At 64.9% G+C, this 18,293-nt stretch overlaps 1 protein-coding gene across 1 annotated transcript; it reads left to right on the top strand.

Moving 5' to 3' along the window:
- Nucleotides 1-796: 796 nt before the first annotated feature.
- On the top strand, nt 797-17,797 carry MED24 (mediator complex subunit 24). The gene is made up of 25 exons (XM_032202962.1): nt 797-933; nt 2,987-3,069; nt 3,490-3,528; nt 4,648-4,721; nt 5,793-6,016; nt 6,458-6,569; nt 7,029-7,179; nt 7,413-7,526; nt 7,924-7,971; nt 8,161-8,243; nt 8,781-8,867; nt 9,112-9,223; nt 9,757-9,899; nt 10,504-10,541; nt 11,214-11,296; nt 12,565-12,743; nt 12,830-12,929; nt 13,230-13,405; nt 13,525-13,789; nt 13,961-14,142; nt 14,359-14,452; nt 14,788-14,887; nt 16,785-16,862; nt 17,025-17,173; nt 17,618-17,797. The coding sequence occupies exons 1-25, from the start codon at nt 804-806 to the stop codon at nt 17,732-17,734; spliced, it is 2,961 nt and encodes a 986-aa protein (XP_032058853.1). The 5' UTR covers nt 797-803; the 3' UTR covers nt 17,735-17,797.
- Nucleotides 17,798-18,293: the final 496 nt, after the last annotated feature.

Below are 18,293 nucleotides of genomic sequence, written 5' to 3'. Positions count from 1 at the left end.
CCCACTCCCCATCTGCCCGTTGCCATGGCGATGGGCGGCGGGGAATCGGGTGTTTTTGGGCTGGTTTTGGCGCAGCCGGGGAGGGGGCGGCTGCCGCGGGGTGCTGCCAAGGAGGATGGGTGCGGGCACGGCTGGGGGGGGCGCGGGGGGGGCCGAGTGTGCACGGGGGGGCTGTGCACACTTGCACACGCACACGCGTGTCCCTGCACACGCAGGCAGCCCCCTGCTTGTCTGCACCCGAGCTCACACGCGTGTGCATGGAGCTCTGTGTGCACAGCAAGGCGTGCACACCCCCAGGCAGCCGTGCACACCCTTGCACACCCATGCACACCCTTGCACACCCATGCACACCCTTGCACACCCTTGCACACCCATGCACACCCGTGCACACCCTTGCACGCTCACACACGCACGTCCTTGCTGCACTGCTGCTGTTGCACGCCCACCCTGTATTTGCACCCCCTGTGTGCACACCCCACGCCTTTGCACATGGTGCTTGCACGCCTTCAGGGCTTGCACGTTTGCAACCCTGCTTGCACCCCCCGTGCTTGCACCCCCCGTGTTTGCACGCCCAGCAGATGCACGCCGCTTTACCCCCCCTCCCAACCGAACTACATCTCCCAGCAGCCCCCGCGCCCCGCCGCCTCCCGCCGCCCAATCAGCGCGCGGCTTGCTGGCGGGCGCCAAGATGGCGGTGCCCAGCCGCTGAGGGCGGCGGGCGGCAGCCTCAGGGCCTCCCCCCCCCCCCCCACGGTACCGGCTGCGGGACCCCCCCCCCGGGACCCTCCCCCCCAAACGGCGCCATGAAGGTGGTGAACCTGAAGCAGGCCCTGCTGCAGGCCTGGAAGGAGCGCTGGAGCGACTACCAGTGGGCCGTCAACATGAGGCGCTTCTTCCCCCGGGGGGCGACCTGGGACATCCTCAACCTGGCAGGTGGGGGGGGGTGGGGGGTGGGAGAGGGGGGTGGGGGGGTGAGGAGGGGGTGGGGGGGGGATGGGGGGGACGGGGGAAGGCTGAGGGGATGGGGAAAGGGGGGTGGGGGTAGGCCTGGGGGATGGGGGAGGGATGGGGGGGGTGGGGGGGTGGGGAAGGGGCTGGGGGTGGCCTGGGGGGGCTAGGGGAAGGCTGGGGGGATGGGGAAAGGGGGGTGGGGGGGGATGGGGAAGGGGCTTTGGGGATAGGGACAGGGCTGGGGAAGGGGCTGGGGGGCCTGGGGGAGTGGGGGGGCCTGGGGAAGGATGGGGGGCTGGGGTAAGGGGGGGTGGGGGAGCGGGGAAGGGGCTGGGAGGACAGGGCTGGGGAAGGGGCTGGGGGGGCCTGGGGGGCTGGGGGAAGGCTGGAGGGACGGGGAAGGTGGCTGGGGGTGGGCTCGGGGGGCAGGGGAAGGCTGGGGAGATGGGGAAGGGGTTGGGGGGGCTGGGAAGGGGCTTTGGGGACAGAGACAGGGAAGGTGCTGGGGGGACAGGGACGGGGATGGGGAGGGGACTGGGGTTGGGCTGGGGGGTGGGGGAAGACTGGGGGGGATGGGGAAAGGCTGGGGGGACCAGGGTATGGGGACAGGGACTGGGCTCTGTGCCTCAGTTTCCCCCACCGAGGTGCTTGGTGCTGCCCCCACCCCCCAAAAAGGCCCCTTCCCGCCCCCGCTTATCGGGATTTCTTTTCCTTGTCCCTACTCAAGGGCGTTTGCCCCAAGCCCTGCCAGCCGGTGCCTGCGGTGCGGCGCGGTTTAGAGATTTTCCACCTTTTTCTGCCCGTTTTAGGAAAGTGGGAGCTTTGTTTTCCTGTGCAGGGGCACGGGGTTGGGAGCCTGGGACAAACAAAACCCCGAGCGCTGCCCGAGTGCTCGCTGCCTTGAAGGGAAGCTTCCCCTCACCCCGCTGGGGTGGGGAATCGAGCCCCACTGGGTCCTATTTTTCCTCCTTTTTTTCCCTACCTGTATTTTTTTTTTAGCAGCCGTGGTTGTGGGGTGGCCCAGGGGGGCTCGGATTTGCCGGGTGCCAGCCCCTCAGCTTCCCACCGACCGCTCAGCAGCGATCAATCCCCGCAATTTCCAGAAAAATGGGATTTCTCCTCACCACCTCTCAGCCCCTCTGCTGGGCTCGTTAGCCCACGACTCCCCCGCGGCGAGGACGGGGCCGGATCCGGATCCTGCCCGGCTGGCAGGCTGCCCCCTCCCCAAAGCCTCACGCCTTTCAAATTTCGACTACAAAAGCAGAAAAACCTGGCACGGGCGGCCCGAATCACGGCCGGGCTCGACAAATGTGCGCTGACAACGCCTGCGGTGGGCACCAGCGTGCGGCCAGCTCCTCCTGGCACCCCCTGAGCCAGCGGGGAGGGGACGGCCACCAGCAGCCCTTCTGGCCCCGTTTCCAGCCTTCCACCAGCCCCCCGGGTGTCTCCTACAGCCGGGCCCCAGCTCGGTGCCACCTTTTTTTGGGGGGGCCGCCTGCTTTGACCTACTTGGAGCCCGTGCCCGCAGCCCCGGGCTGGATTTTTGGGAGGTGCATCCCGCTCTCAAGCGGTCGATTCAAGGCTCGGCTGAGCAGATGGGGTGGGCAGAGCCCCTCCAGCCTCCCTGGCCGGCCGCCAGCCGTGTGGGGCTCATCCTGGCCAAATGGGGCCGTTTGTGGTGTTTGTGGGGTGCCCGGAGTCCAGCCCCCGGTAGCGGGGCAGGAGCCGTGTGCTGGCGGCTGCCTGAGCCCCCCCCGGGCACGACGTGGGAGGAAGGGGAACGTTTTTGGAGAGCAGCAGGGGCTGGTTTGGGTCTGAGGTGCTCGGGAGAGCTGAGTTATTCAGGAAAAAGCAGAAAGGTTGAGGATTCTTTTGATTTTAGGGCAGAGCTGTTGTGGGTAACGAGGTTTCTGCCACCTTTTGGGGGGGGTGAGAGCAGAAACGAGGGCACGGTGCGGGTGTCCCCGTGCTGTGAGCGTGTCCCCACCGTGCTCTGCCTGACCCGGGACCCCCTGGCCCCGTTCTTTTCTCGCAGAGGCGCTGCTGGAGCAGGCGATGATCGGGCCGTCGCCGAACCCCCTCATCCTGTCCTACCTGAAGTACGCCATCAGCTCGCAGGTAATCGCCCTCCCCACGCTGCAGATGCTGCTGGCTGTCACCTCACGGCCCCAATTAGCAGGCAGAGAGCTCGTGGGTGGCGGGCACACACCCCAAACGTCCCGTCTGCGCCCCGCAGGCATCACCCCTGCCTGGGACAGGGCGGAGGGGGGCTCGGTGGGTGCCCCGGGCAGGGAGATTTCTGTGAATATTGCTGCCTGCTGCACGCGGGGTGGGGATTGTTGCCCTGAGAGCCTCCACGCTGCCTCCGTGCAGCGTTTTAACGTTTGTGTGAGACCAGGCAGCGCTCACCTCGAGCTGTCTGAGGGGATTTGTGTCGGGTCAGCGCCCCGGGGCCGTGCCCTGAGCTCTCCGTTCCTCAGCAACGAGCCCGGCGGCGCCCGCCCGGGCTCTCTCTCTCTCTCTCTGCTTCCTTCCTAGATGGTGTCCTATTCCACGGTGCTGATGGCCATCAGCAAGGTACGGCTCTGCCAGCTGCTCCCCGAGGGTTTTTCTCTTTACCTGAGAGCCGCCGATCCCTTCCCTGCCCCGCCGCTCTCCCCGAATATAGGTCAAGTGGAAAGTGACAGCCTGCGCTGAGTCAGCAGCGCGCCAGCCCCGTCGTGGCCCGCTGGGGACAGCCCTGATGGTGCTTCCAGGCACAACCACGCTTTGTGGGTGCTAAAACCTCGTGTGGGGCTCCTGGTGGGCTCCTGCCCCATGGCAACTCTGTGTAAATCCCACCTGGGTGCTGGGAGCGGCTTCCCGAGGTGCTGGGCATCCCCGTGCCACTGTGAGGGGGACGAGGACACCCCAGAAACGCGCCTGCTCGGTGTTTGGGGCTGCTCCGTGGGCTGCATCAAGCCCTCAACCCTCCCCGGGCCTCATCACAGCACCCCCAGGTTTTTAGGGAGAGTTACAGAGAGGGGGGAACAATTTTCCTCCCCCCTCTTTGCGCTCACAAAGACGAGCAAAGCGCCGGCGGCCGCATGGCGTCATTTTGGGGCTCCGCACCCGACAGCGATTTCGGGGAGCCCCCTGGGCAGGGCCCGCTCCCCTCCAGGGCTGTCGGGGAGGCAGAGGCAGCGTACGGCCGGGCCGTGCCCGTCGGAGAAGCGCTGACCTTGACGGCAGCAGCTTCCTCCTTCAGAGCAGCGTGGGCTCGGCGCAGACCCGCGGGCCAGCTCCGGCCCGGCAGGGCGGCCCCATCTGCTCCGCCGAGATGTCAGCGGCGCCTCTGCCGTCCCCGCGGCCAGCCGGGCTGTTGGAGCTCCTTGCCAAGCCCCGCCGAGCCGGGGGTGGGCGCGGGGGGCTGGCACCGAGCCTCTGCTGCCTCAGCGGGGGGCTGCAAACGGAGCTCCGGGCCCCCGCGGTGCCTCGGGGAGGGCGGCTCACAAAACGCAGCCCGGTCCCCGCCGCCCCGCGCTCCCGGTGCTTTTGGCCACCCTGGATGGCCACGACCCAGCCAAGGGACAGCCCTGCCCCTGTTTCTGTTTGTTTGGGTGTCCCACGCCTGTTTTTTGGAAGTGCTGCAGCCCGGCACCCCCTTTTTTCCTCCTCCCCCCCTCTACTGAAATCCCTCCTTGTTCCCTGCTACAGTTCGATGACTTCTCCCGGGACCTGTGCGTGCAGTCGCTGCTGGAGATCATGGACATGTTCTGCGACCGCCTCAGGTACAGCACGGCCCTGCCGTGACCCCCACGAGCCCCAAACTGATCTTGGGGTGCCCACCTTGGCCCTATTCCCCCTCCGGCTCCATTCCCAAGCTGCTACCCCGGGTTGGGATGCCGTGTGAGTGCCAGCGTGGGCAGAGCAGGAGGGGGTCTGAAACCCCACCAACTGTGGGGTTTCAGAGCCTCTGCCACGACACTCCTGCCCGGTTTGGGTGGGTAGGGGTGGGTGTGAGCCCTGCAGCCCGTGGGTTTCTGTCCCCTTCTCTGTTTTGTTTCTCTTGTGTGGCCTCGGCGGCTTCCCAGGGCCCCGGCTGCCAGCGCTCTCCGTCCTGCCTGCGCTGCCCCAGGCGCTGCGTGCAGCTGCCTTGTTTTGCTTCGTGCTCTTCCGCTGGTGTCGCAGGGCCCAGGGGAGACCAGACAATTCAGGCCACAAAAAAAACAACAAAAAAACAAAACAAAACAAAAAAAAACTTTTATAGAAAGCTGAGAAATCTTCCTGTTAACCCCTGCCAGCCTCTTCTGGCGGTGTGGGCGGGCGGGAGGCTGAAGGTAGCAGCTCTTCAATTACACGAGATGGAAGCAGCAGCGATGAATGTGCATCAGTCGCAGATGTTAACAAGGAGCTGTTGCTGGCCAACTGCGGGGCTGGCTGCTTAATCCAGTTCCTGCCTAATCTGATCCTCCGCTTAATTTGATCAAAACTTCTGGCCCCGATGATTTGTGCATCAGGAGGGGAAAGCGCTCACCTCTCGAAACGCATTGATCAGCGCTCAGCCTCTCTTAGCAAGATAATTTGATTACGGGCTTGGAAAGTTTCCCTGCAGTTGAGTGGCCAGAGAGGAGCCTGCACTGGGCAGGCTTTTATTTTTATTTCCCCTGGCGTGGGGGAGAAGCTCGTGGGCTGAGCGGGTCGAGGTCTGCAGTGGGGGAGCTGGGAGGCAGCGGGCACGCCAGGCTGGGCGCGTGGGACGTGGTTTGGATCCCCAGGGTGCCCCGTTTCCATGCCTTGGGCTCACTGGGGGCTGCAGCTTGGCCCAGGGTGAGCACAATTCCATTTTCTCCCCTTGCCAGCTGCCACGGCAAGGCCGAGGAGTGCATCGGGCTGTGCCGGGCGCTGATGAGTGCCCTCATCTGGCTCCTGCACTGCGCCGCCTTCTACGCCGAGAAGGTGAAGGAGGCGCTGGAGCAAGCGGCAGCCGAGAACCAGCTGAAGATGTGTTTGGAGCGGCTGGAGAAAATGCTGGGCAGCACCAAGAACCGCGCCCTGATCCACATCGCCAAGCTGGAGGAGACCTGTACGTCCCTGCCCATGGCCCCAGGGAGCTGCCACCTCCCCTTCCCCCTGCCCAGCTCCTGCCGCATTGTCCCCGTGGCTCGCAGCCCCGTTGCTGTCACCGTCTCCTCCTTGGCTCCGTGCCACCCCCTGCCCCCTCCCCTCCTCGCTGCCCTTGGCGGAGGAGCAGAATTAATGCCAAGGCTGCGGGAGCCGTTCCCGGGCGCGCGGCGGGTCCTGAGCTCTGCCAGCCCTCCTGGCACAGCCCCGTGCCTCCTCTCGGTCCCCGTGCCTGGCCTAGAGGTCGTGCCAGGGAGCTGCTGGCCTGCACGCAGCCCCCCCCCCCCGCAGCCCGGGCGTGCAGAGGTGTGCAGACTGCAGCCCTCTGTGTGTCAGAGCCAAGCTGCTGGCTCCTCGTCCTGTCCCCGTCCCCCTCCAGCCAACGCCTGCCCTCTCTCCGCAGCCTCGTGGAGCAGCGTGGAGCAATCCCTCGTCAAGCTGGGGGAGAGCCTGAGCAGCCTCAGCAACTCCCCCCTGCGAAGCCAGGCTGACGACTGCATCTCCCTCATCAAGAGGTAGCTCCGCGCCGCTTTCCTCGTGGGCTTGGAGGGTAAAAAGGGGGCTGAGCCCTCCTCCTGCCTCTCCCCACGCTGGCTCCCTGCCTTCCTGTCCCTTTCCGGCTCTGGCTCTTGTGCCGGCAGTGGGCTGGGGCTGGAAGTAGTAGGAAGGGGGACAGGGACTGGTGACCTGCCACCAAGGAATCCTACAGGGCTCCTAGGGCCATCCCTCAGCTGCTCCAGTGTGGGCAGAGCTGTCCCTGTCCTGTGTGCCCCAGGAGGTGCTTCCACGGCCTGAGGTGTGGCGAGGGGACTTGGACGTGCCCAAAGGCTCTCGTGCAGGGCAGGGGACAATCCCCTGTGGCGACCACAGAGGTCTGGGGCTTGGCTGGGAAGGGAAAATGGGACAGGAGGAGCAAGGATCCGTCCCCACAAGGCTCCAGTAACCGTGCATTATCATCTTCCCCCCTCCCTCAGCATCCCCACCATGCTCTCGGTTCACTCGGAGCAGCTGAACAAGACCGGCTTCCCCACCGTGCACGCCGTGGTGCTGCTGGAGGGCACCATGAACCTCACGGGAGAGACCCAGCCGCTGGTGGAGCAGCTGATGATGGTGAAGAGGATGCAGGTACACACGTGGCACCCCCTGCTCCCGCTCGGGGCGGCCTGGGGGGACGTGGAGCAGGGCCTTGCGGGGCGAGGAGGGGGCTGATCCCGGTCCGAGGACGTGGGGAAAGCTGAGGGGGGGACGTGTGAGCCCGTCAGCAGCTTTGCAGGGGGTGCAGGGCTTGGCTGCGGTCGGGGGAGTCGCGTTATTGTTCTCCCAGCACTCGGGGGGGGTCCTGTCCTTGTGCCCCGCAGCGCATCCCCTCCCCGCTCTTCGTGCTGGAGATCTGGAAGGCCTGCTTCGTGGGCCTCATCGAGTCCCCGGAGGGCACGGAGGAGCTCAAGTGGACGGCCTTCACCTTCCTGAAGGTAGGACCTAGCCCCAGGGGGGCGCCCGGTGCCCCCAGCTCCTGCCTTTCCCTGCTCTCCTGGCCCTGCTCAGCACCAAAACCCGGCACAGCGACCAGTCCTGACCCCCGGCGTGCCCCTTGGGGGCCCCCGCTCGCCCCATCGGGACAATGTGAGATGGCTGAGCCTGCAGGCAGCCCTCCTGCAGCCTCCTTTTCAGCCCAGCCCCACTTTATTTTTCCTGGGACGTGGTTGGGGAATTGGGGGGCCTCTGAAGGATGCCACAGCCAGCTCCGGGCTCAGCGGCGGGCAGACAAAAGGGATCTGCGTGTGATTCCAGGCCTTGACACACGCTCGGCCTGTGCCGTGCTCCTCTGCAGCCTGTCTGTCAGTCACATCATCCCCCCGTGTCTTTCAGATCCCCCAGGTCCTGGTGAAACTCAAGAAGTACCCCCAGGGGGACAAGGTGAGGCTCGGGGGCCCTTGGAGCTGTCGGCAGCGTCGCGTGCGAGCGGACAGTGCTTGTCCTGACCCGTGCTGGTGCCCGGCCAAAGCTGGGCGAGGGTGGCTGGGGTGGGAAAAAGGGGCTGGGAGGGAAGGGCAAGGCTGGTGCCAGCCCTCCCAGGAGCTGAGCGCTCGCCTCTTTGCATGGCAGGATTTCACTGAGGACGTGAACTGCGCCTTCGAGTTCCTGCTGAAGCTGACCCCGCTGCTCGACACGGCCGATCAGCGATGCAAGTGAGTGCCTGCGTGCCCTGGGCTCGCTGGCAGCACTGCGAGCCCGTGGCCGGCCTGTCCCCCAACCCCTTTTTGCCCCCAGCATGGCCGCGGGGAGCTGCGCTCTGGGCTGCTGGGGCAGCTCCGTGCGAGGCTTTTCCTCGTAGAAGACAAAAGGCTCCATTGCTGCTCTGCTGCCTTCTTCCCGAGGCTGTGGTGCTGCCAAATGAGCAAGGCAGCGAGTGTCTGACAGCTGATTCACGCGGCGGTGATGCTTTGTGATCTCTGGAGCTGCTTCCAGCCCTGCAGCCCCCCTCCGAGGGCTTGGAGCAGAGGCAGGAGGACAGCTCGGGAGTCCTCGCTGCTCGCTGTGTCCGGGAGGCTCCAGGCCTGGCTTTCAAAGGATTGCTTGGCTCTGTCCTGCCCTTTTTGGGTGGCGGGGAGGTCTGGCACCGCTGCTTTGCCCCCCCCCCTGCCCCGTGTCCCTGCCAGGGCAGTGGGAACACCGTCCCTTGGGCTCACGCTCTCCTTTTTTTTTCCTCTCTCTCTCTTTTCCAGCTGCAACTGCATGAGTCTGCTCCTGCAGGAGTGCAGCAAGCAGGGGCTGCTCTCGGAGGCCAACATGACCAACCTGATTGACAAACGGTAGGGCCCCTGCCAGAGCCTGGGCGACCAAGCAGGGTTTTGGGGTCTCACCACCCTCCTCGTGGGGTGCAGGAAGGTCCGGCTGTGGTGCTGCTGGCTGACCTGGAGGGGGCTGAGCCTTTGCTTTCGGTGCCAGCCAGCTCAGGGCAGAGCCTGGCCCCTCCGAGTGCTGCCCTGAGGCGGTGGGGGGAGAAGGGCAGCGCCCCCCCTCCTGCTCAGCACCCCTTTTTTTGTGGGTCCCCAGGATGGCGGACAGGGAGCACGCCCCGCACCTGAAATCAGCCGAGAACGCCAACATCCAGCCCAACCCCAGGCTCATCCTGAGGGCCGAGCCCACCGTCACCAACATCCTGAAGGTGCGTCCCCCTCCTGCCTGGGTGCTGCCTGCCACCCAGAGCCTGCTTCTAGCTTCTAGCTCCCAGCCTTGTCGCAGTCCCTGCCGTGCCAGCTTGGAGCTCTGGAGCTCTGGAGCTCCCCTCCTCCTTCCCTGGAAGCCGGAGGAGCTGCCAGGCAGCGCGATGCAGTCGGTGGTGCCAGCAGCCCGAGCCCAGCCGCTCCCCCGCGTGCATTTCCCCCCTCCTGAGGGACTCCCCTCATCCCTGCGTCACTCCTGCTGCTGCATTCCCTCCTGAAGACGTTTTGCTGCCGGTTTTGCTGCCCCTGCCTGCTGCAGCTCTGCTCTGTGCGGGAGCTGCCGTGCCCCACAGAGCCTGGGGGTGCCGGGGGTGCCCCCCAGCCCTGCAGGGAGGCCTCACGGGATGGCTCTGGCAGCCGGTCAGCTCTGCCCCTGTGGCTGGAGCTTTATTGCTGCTCTGTAACTTGCCTTCCTCATGACTTCTTTCCTCCCTTTTTACTTTTTTTCTTCTTTTTTTTCTTTTTTTTTCTGTAGACCATGGATGCGGACCACTCCAAATCCCCCGAGGGCTTGCTGGGGGTCTTGGGTCACATGCTATCTGGGAAGAGCCTGGACCTGCTGCTGGCGGCGGCAGCAGCAACGGGAAAGCTGAAATCCTTTGCTCGGAAGTTCATCAAGTGAGTGTCCACCTGGCTGACTCCATCCCCGAGGGCTGGGGTGAGCGGGCAGCCCCCAGCCTCTGCCCCAGAGCCTTGTGCCTCGGCCGTGCCGCCCTTCCTCCTCTGTTCCTTCCACGCTTGAGGCTGGATTTGCCTCTGGCCTGGATTCTGATCCAGGGGAGCCCTTGGGTTTTGGGGAAGCCGTCCCTACAGCATTCCCCCTCCTTTGTAAAGGGGGCACGGTATCAAAGCAAAGCTGCTTTGAGGCTCAGGTGAGATTTGGAAGCTGCAGCACAGCCCCAGCTCCAAGGTGCTACGCTGTGTGTGCCCACAGTCCCCAGGCACCCGTGTCCTGGTTAGAGCACCCCCCCCAGCACGCCTGGGGGCTGCGTGACGCCCCCTCACCCACCCTGGGGGGCAGCTGGAGCAGCACCAGCCCGGCTGGGTGCACGGCACCACTGCAGGGTGCAGCCCGGCACGGCCGTGGTCACTACATCTGGGGTCCCTGCCTGTCTGGGGGATGGGGAGGGGGCTGATTGAGTTAATGCTAACGGTGGTGATGCTAATGATGGTGATGCTAACGATGCTAACATCTCACTGTGGCTCTCTCTGCCCCCTCCAGGCTGAACGAGTTCACCAAGCACATCAGCGGAGAAGGCTGTAAGTGTGCATGCATCCATCTGTGGGGTGGTGCAGGCTCTGCTTCCCCCCCCTGCCGCGTTCTGGGACGCTTTGGGGGCCCAGGGGGTCCCCGATGGGTGAAGCTGGGGCTCGCTGCGGTGCCGGGGCAGCGAGGGGCTGCTGGCAGGAGCACGGCACGGCCACGTGGCCGGGTGCCAGCGGGGGTTTGGGCTCCTGCTGCCCAAAAAGTGTGTCTGTCCCAAAAGCAGGGTGCTCCCTGTTGGGGGGGGGAAGCAGCTCCCTCTTCCCCCAGCCCCTGGGGCCCCTCGGGGCCGGCCCTGCCCCGGCTCCTTCCCTGGAAGGGGTGATGTGTCAGCACGGCGCCCGAGATAAGGCCTCTGACTGCGTTTGCGTGGTGATTAAAACACGTTGAGTGCTCTGACCTTCCACAGCACCGAGGAGGGAGCCCGGGGTTGGGTTGGGGCTGTCAAATGGAGGTCAAAGCTGTTCTGGGAGCCTGAACTGGGGCAGGCGGGGGTGAGGGGAGCGCCTGGCGTGTCCCCCGGAGCCCTCATCGCCGCGCAAACACCTGGGGGTTAGAAAAGCACCCCGGGAGGAGGCAGGGCCCTGGCCCCCGAGCTCTCAGGGCCGCCTGTCTGCCTCCCCGTGCTGCAGGAGCTTCCGTGAGGTCTTTGTTTCTCATCCCCACAGCCAAGGGAGCCTCCGTCCGGGCCCTGCTGTTCGACATCTCATTCCTCATGCTGTGCCACGTGGCCCAGACCTACGGCTCGGAGGTGAGCGCCCCGCACCCCCGGGGAGTGGGGCTGGGGGGGCAGCGCTGGGGAACCGACCTTGAGAGAGGGGCAGCCTCGGTCCTGCAGCCTCCAGCCTCCTCTAGTGGCCGTGCCACCGTCCCCAGGGCCTTGTCACCGTCCCCAAATCCAGCAGTTGCCCCTCTGGCAGCTCCCTGCTGTGTGTGGGTGAAGTGCCTGGCACGATTCCCCCCCCCCGGGGCAGCCAGAAATATGTAAAGTGATGGAGTGGGGGTGTCACAGCATTCCCCAGGACTCAGGACTTTCATTTGTGCCCCCCCTTTTTGATACCAGGGGCTGGCTCCGATCTCCCCGGACTTTTTCCAGCCTTGCCCCCACCCCAGCCCTGCACAATTTGGCTCTGGCTGCTGTGGGGGGGGGGGGCCGAGCTGAGTGTCAGCCCTCCCCTGGCAGAGGAGGAACTCGCAGCCTCCCTCAGGAAACGGTCCTTGGGTTGCATGAAAATTTTCCCCATTTCGACATCTGCTGAGAGGTGAAACGATACCGAAACACCAGGAACGTGGAGAAAGGAGGGAAAAATCCAAAGGGGGGGGGGAGCTGCCTGGCCGGCCCCGGGGGGGGAAAAAAGGGGGAGTCCAGGCTGGAGGCAGCCCGCAGCGGATGTGCCCGGGGCTCTCTGCTGAGGTCTCAGCCCCCGGCCCAGCCCGGAGCGACTTTTCCTGACCAGCTGCTGCCGAACAGATGTGCAAATGTGCAAAGCTTTTGTCAAAAATAGCCTCCCTTGGGTGTCGGAGGGCTGGAGGGAGGAAGCAGCGGACGGGATTCCCAGCTCGTGTCCCCCCCCCCGGGAGTGCTCGCAGCTGGCTGCCAGCTGGGCCGCGCATCCCGGAGCCGTGGGGCAGCCGACCCCGGTGCTGGGGAGCCCGAGCAGGGCTCAGAGGGGTGGGGGATGAATGGTTTGTGCTCTGCAGGGCACGGTGACCCTGCTGTCATGCTCACAGCCCCTCGGGACCGGCCCTGTGCTGGCATCTCCCCGAGGGATGCTGCAGGACTGGAGACGGGCCGTGGTGCCGGCACAGTGCCGTGGAGAGGGGGCAAAACACAGCCTGTGGACTGGAAACCAGTGCTGCACTGGTGCTGCCCGGTGCCTGCCTCTCTGTAGCCGTGGGGCTGTGCTGCTTCCCCAGCCACGAGCTCCCCGGGGTGGGGGGATCCTCCCCAGGGGTTGGGGGTCTCCAGGCGGGGTCCCTGCAGGGCGCGGGGCAGACCCGGGGCCGCTTCCCTTGTAGGTGATCCTGTCAGAGTCGAGCCCGGCGGGCGAGGTGCCCTTCTTCGAGACCTGGATGCTGACCTGCATGCCCGAGGAGGGCAAGATCCTCAACCCCGACCACCCCTGCTTCTGCCCCGACTCCACCAAGGTGGAATCCCTGGTCGCCCTCCTCAACAACTCCTCCGAGATGAAGCTGGTGTAAGGGCTCAGCCCGCGGGCAGGCGCTGAGAGGGGAGCAGCAGCTTTGGGCAGGTGCCTGACCCCGCTGCCTCTCTCCCCGGCAGGCAGATGAAGTGGCACGAGGCCTGTCTGAGCATCTCGGCCGCCATCCTGGAGATCCTCAACGCCTGGGAGAACGGCGTGCTCACCTTCGAGTCCATCCAGGTGGGTCCGGTGGGAGGGGGGTGCAGGGCTTGGAGGAGGAGGGCTTGGTTTTGGGTTCCCCTGTCCTCCTGCCCTCAATGCTGCTGCAGTCACTGCAGAGCTCAGTGGCCACTTAGTGGCTTGCGTGGGGAACTGCTGCGGCCCTTTTGGCATCACCCTTTTGGGGGCTGTGGGGTTGGCAGGGGCAAATTCACCCCACGGAGGGGAAAAGGCTCAGACTCTGCCCTGGGAGGCGATGCACAGGCTTCACCCCAGCATCCCTACATCTGTGCCATCCCCCTCCGCTCCCTTCTCCTGCAGAAAATCACGGACAACATCAAGGGGAAGGTGTGCAGCATGGCCGTGTGCGCTGTGGCCTGGCTGGTGGCCCACGTCCGCATGCTGGGCTTGGACGAGCGGGAGAAGTCTCTGCAGATGATCCGGCAGCTGGCCACCCCGCTGTACGGCGAGAACACGCTGCAGTTCTACAACGAGCGGTGAGCCTGGCTCGCAGCACGCCCCGTGCTGGCCCCTCTTCCCCTCCCTTTGCTTCCCAGAGCCCGCCTGATCCTGTTTTTTTTTGTTTTTTTTCTCTCTTTCTCTCTCTCGGCCACAGCGTGGTGATCATGAGCTCCATCCTGGAGCACATGTGCGCCGACGTCCTGCAGCAGACGGCCACGCAGATCAAGTTCCCCTCCACGGGCATGGACACCATCCCCTACTGGAACCTGCTGCCCCCCAAAAAGCCCATCAAGGAGGTGCTGACCAGCATGTTCACCAAGGTGCTGGAGAAGGGCTGGGTCGACAGCCGCTCCATCCACATCTTCGACACCCTGCTGCACATGGGGGGCGTCTACTGGTTCTGCAACAACCTGGTCAAGGTATGGGGTGCAGCAGGGAGGTGGCCGTGACCTCCAGGGCTGAGTTTGGGTGTCCAGCTCAGGGCTGCCGGGTCTTGCCCGTGCTCTGGTGGCGGTCCTGAGTGCAGGAGATGAGCGGGGAAGGGTCTGGCTGTACCCCTGCCCCTCTCAGCCCTGCCCTGTGCCTCGCAGGAGCTGCTGAAGGAGACGAGGAAGGAGCACACGCTGCGGGCCGTGGAGCTGCTCTATGCCATCTTCTGCCTGGACATGCAGCAGCTGACGCTGACCCTGCTGGGTCACATCCTGCCCAACTTGCTCACGGACTCCTCCAAGTGGCACACCCTCATGGACCCGCCGGGGAAGGCGCTGGCCAAGTAAGCCCTGGTGCTGTGCTCGCTGTCCCCCTTGGGGCACGTGGGCCTGTTTGTGGGGACAGGGAAACACTCCGGGGGCTTGGGTTGTCCCGAGAGGGGCTCAGCACCCCAATTCCCCCCCCCCGGCCCCAATACGGGGCTGGCAGGAGCTGCTGGCTCCCACCACCAGCCGTGTGGGATGGTGGCAGCTCTGCAGCACCCCTGCTCTGTCCCCAGGCTCTCCGTGTGGTGCGCCCTGAGCTCCTACTCCTCCCACAACAAGGGCCAGGCGTCCAGCAGGCAGAAGAAGAGGCACCGGGAGGATATCGAGGTGCGTCCGACACCGAGCGGGGTTTGCTCGGAGGCGCTGTGCGCCCGAGGATGGGAGCTGGATGGGGGGTGACTGGGAGGAGGAGGGGAGCTGCTGGGACCGAGCTCCCCATGCAGGTCCGCGGGGCTGGCTGAGGTTTGGTCCCTTGACCTCAGGATGCAGGGATTTCCCTTCTCTTTTCTGGGAAAGTAGGGGATTGTAAGGGGGTGCTCAGTACGGGGCTGGCCCAGGCTGAGTCACTCGGGGTGAACCGAGAGCACAGTCCTGCAGGGCCTGGGGGGGGGTTATGGGCCCCGCAGAGGGGCTGCTGGGGCTGATCCCCTTCTGTCCCCCAGGACTACATCAGCCTGTTCCCGCTGGACGACACGCAGCCCTCCAAGCTCATGCGCCTGCTGAGCTCCAACGAGGAGGACTCCAACATCCTCTCCAGCCCCAGTAAGTGCAGGCGGGGAGGGCTGCTCCCGGGGAAGGCTCCGTGCTTCCCCGCCACTCATTTCTGGGTGTGAGACGTGCTTGGGCGCAGAAACACTTCCCAAGAGGGCCAAGTGCTCTCGAAGGGAGCGGGGAGGCTCCCTGCTCCCCTCTCCACCTTTCCAGAGCCTTGTGCTGCTGCCAGCAGGCGGGCAGGGTGCCTGCCAGTCCCTTTGCTGCCAGGACGGGCCCGCAGCAGAATTTGACATAACACAGGGTGTTTTGAGAAGATGCAGAGCACTTTGGTGTGTTCTGTTGGGTTCCCGAGGAGCTTTTTGCTCCGAAAGGTCAAGCTTCTGACTTCTCTGATGACAACAGCTTAGGAAAGGTGATGAGATTACACCTTCCCTCCGCGACGGTGCCACCTAACCCCGTGCCGAACACACGAGGGGCTCGGGGAGGTTTTTGTTCAAACCCCGTCACCCCTGGCCAGCCTGTGCGGGACCGGAGACCCCGATGTCACCGTCCCAGCAAGATCGTGAGAGGTGACGTTTCTCTTTGTGACTAAATCCTGAAATTCCACTGTTATTAACAAGGCAAGTGGAGCTGATGAGTCCCTTCGGGGACGTCTCCGCGGTCCCCGGCGTGGCGCTGCGGGTTGCGACAGCCCTGGCGGGGGGAAGCCGTGTCCTCCTGCCCGAGGGCTGCACGCAGCGAGGCCATTTTCGTGTCCGGGCAGTGAGTCAGGATGCTCCCTGGTCATTGTTCCACCCCGACGCCCTGGTTCCAGCCCCGCTCTTTGTTTGCCAGTTTTCAACACAGTGATAACCTGTGGTTTTTCGCTGGTTTCGCCGCTGTTGAAATATGGGCTTTTCCCTTTATATCACTATCTTTTTTTAACTTTTTGGTGCGGTTCCACCTCTTTCCAGTGACATTCAGGACTTTTTTTCGGGCTGTTTGCTGTAGCGATGTGGAAATCCTGCTTCCTGCAGCAGCCGCACAACTCGTGATTCCATGAGAAAAGTGGGGGAGGGCTTGCTTTTTTGGGTGAGCATCCTCAGAGCATCCCACTTTGGGTCCTGCTGGCATTGTCAGCAGCTGCATTTCAGGATCCTGACCCTCCCAGCCTGCTGCAGGAGGTGCCACCAAGCAGAGGGGGGGACACCCAGCGGTGCCTCTCAGCGCGGGTCACGCAGATCCCCTTGGCATGCCCGGGTTGTGCTGCTCATCCATCGGTCACGCCTTGGCTCTCCGCTAGCTAAAATTCTGCCCCGAGAGCGAGCTTCCAGCGCTGCCGTGCAGCTGTTGAACATCTGGCTCGCTCCACCCAGCTGGCAGCACGCACGGGACGGATCACGCTGGCGTTGCGTGGCCGGGGGCAGCGCGCCGCTCGCTTCTCCCGAGCGTGACCTTGCGGTAACTCCGCTCGTGCCCCGGCGAAGCGTCAGGCTCGAGTCACTGCGGCGCTGACACCCCCGGCGGGGAGGCACACTCACGCTCGCACAGTCACACCCGTGCAGCATCGCTCACGCTCGCCCCTCGGGGCTGTCGTTGCACTCGGTCAGACTCGGAATGAATGCGACTTGTGCAAGAGCGAGGCCCGGTGACACATCCTGGGCTGCTCCGTCACGCCTGGGGCTGGCATGTGCGGGCAAGTGCCCGGGCAAAGCGGGATGGCGACAGAGCCCCTCAGCCTGCTGCGCATCCCCTGGGTGCCCGAGCAGCAGGGGCTGCTTGTTAAACGTGGAGGGCACCAAGCACCATGCCCCCAACCTCCCCTTCTCTTGAGGGGTGGCTCGGAGGAGAGCCTGGAGGCTGGGAAGCTCTCGAGGGCTCAGCGCTGGGTGTGGAGGGCACCTTGGCACAGCTGAGGGCTGTTCCAGCCTCCCCCCAGCCTGACGCACGTTCTCCTCCCCAACAGATCGCTCGATGAGCACCTCGCTGTCCGCCTCCCAGCTCCACACCGTCAGCATGAGGGACCCCCTGAACAGGGTGCTAGGTAATGTGGGGCCGGATCCTGCCCACGGGGCCTGGTTATGGGGTGGGTCCTGCCGTGCCGAGACACCAGCGGGGACACACAGGGGCCTCGGGTCACCCCAGCCGTGTCCCTGGCCTCCCTGAGCCTACACAACCTCTGATATTCAGTGCCCTGTCTCCCCAGCAAACCTCTTCCTGCTCATCTCCTCCATCCTGGGGGCCAAGACGGCCGGCACCCACACCCAGTTCGTGCAGTGGTTCATGGAGGAGTGCGTGGACTGCCTGGAGCAGGGCAGCCGCGGCAGCATCCTGCAGTTCATGCCTTTCACCATGGTGAGTCCCACCCCAGGGGCGCTTCTCCCCGCTCGCAGGGTGCTCGGGTGCTGCCCCACGGGACAGGAGGGCACGTTCAGGGCATGGGGAGAGCACCGGGGGTAGCTCGAGGTGCTGGTTTGAGCAAACGAGGCTCTGCTGTTCGTTCTCCCCCTATTTCCCTGCTCCCGTGGCTCCACGCTCGGTGCTGACAGACCAGGGATGAGCTCCAGCTCTGTCCCCAGCTCCCTGCAGCCCTGGGCTCTGCCTGCACTCGGGGACAACCCAGCCTTGGCCCCGGGGGAAGCAGGAGGGCGATGGTGATTTAGGCTTTGGGTTCTCACGAGCGTGCGCTCCCCGGCCTCCTCGGCCAGCCCTGGGGCTCTGGCGTGAGCCCAGCCACCGGCCTCTCATCTCTGCCGTGCTGCCCTGAGCCAATTTGTGTTCCTCCTCTTCCCCCTGCAGGTTTCAGAACTGGTCAAAGTGTCCACCATGTCCAGCCCCAAGATCGTCCTGGCCATCACGGATCTCAGCCTGCCCCTGGGGCGCCGCGTCGCCGCCAAGGCCATCGCGGCGCTGTGAGCGGAGCCCGTCCCTTGTGCCCGCACGGGAGGGGAGGCAGCAGGGCAGCTGCTGGGAAACCCACGGGGCTGGGACACCCAGAACAGGTCCCCCCGTCACCGCAGGCTGGGCTGGGCACTGCCCAGCTTGGAGGCATAGCTGGAGGCAGCGGGGACTGCCGTGGCACCAGGAACTTCCCTCCGTGTTCGGCATCCTCGTGCTGGGCTTTCAGAGACGGAGACGCCCCCGCTGCTTTTGTTTTCGTTTTCTAATTTCATTCATTCCTTTTGTAGAATCAGGCTTTGCCTCGTTTCTTGCTGGTTTTCTGAGGGTTTTCTCAGCCTGAAGGGGGTCAGAAGCTGAGGCAGGACCTCGCTGGAGGGAGGGCAGAGCAAGTGGCCGATGCGCGCTCGCTCTTTTCCCTCACCCCGGCCGAGAGCTGAGGTCAGCTCTGAACTGAGCGCAGCTTCAGCAGCACACAGCAGCCCTCAGGCTCCTCGCAGGGTGCAGGTGATTCATGAGCAGAGGTCTGGCGCTGCTAAATGATGATTCAGGTGCAGCCTCTGGCTCTGGAGGTCCC

This window comes from Aythya fuligula, chromosome 24 (assembly GCF_009819795.1).
Source record: "Aythya fuligula isolate bAytFul2 chromosome 24, bAytFul2.pri, whole genome shotgun sequence".
In the NCBI taxonomy this organism is placed as follows: domain Eukaryota; kingdom Metazoa; phylum Chordata; class Aves; order Anseriformes; family Anatidae; genus Aythya; species Aythya fuligula.
This window is presented reverse-complemented; position numbering and strand designations above follow the sequence as displayed.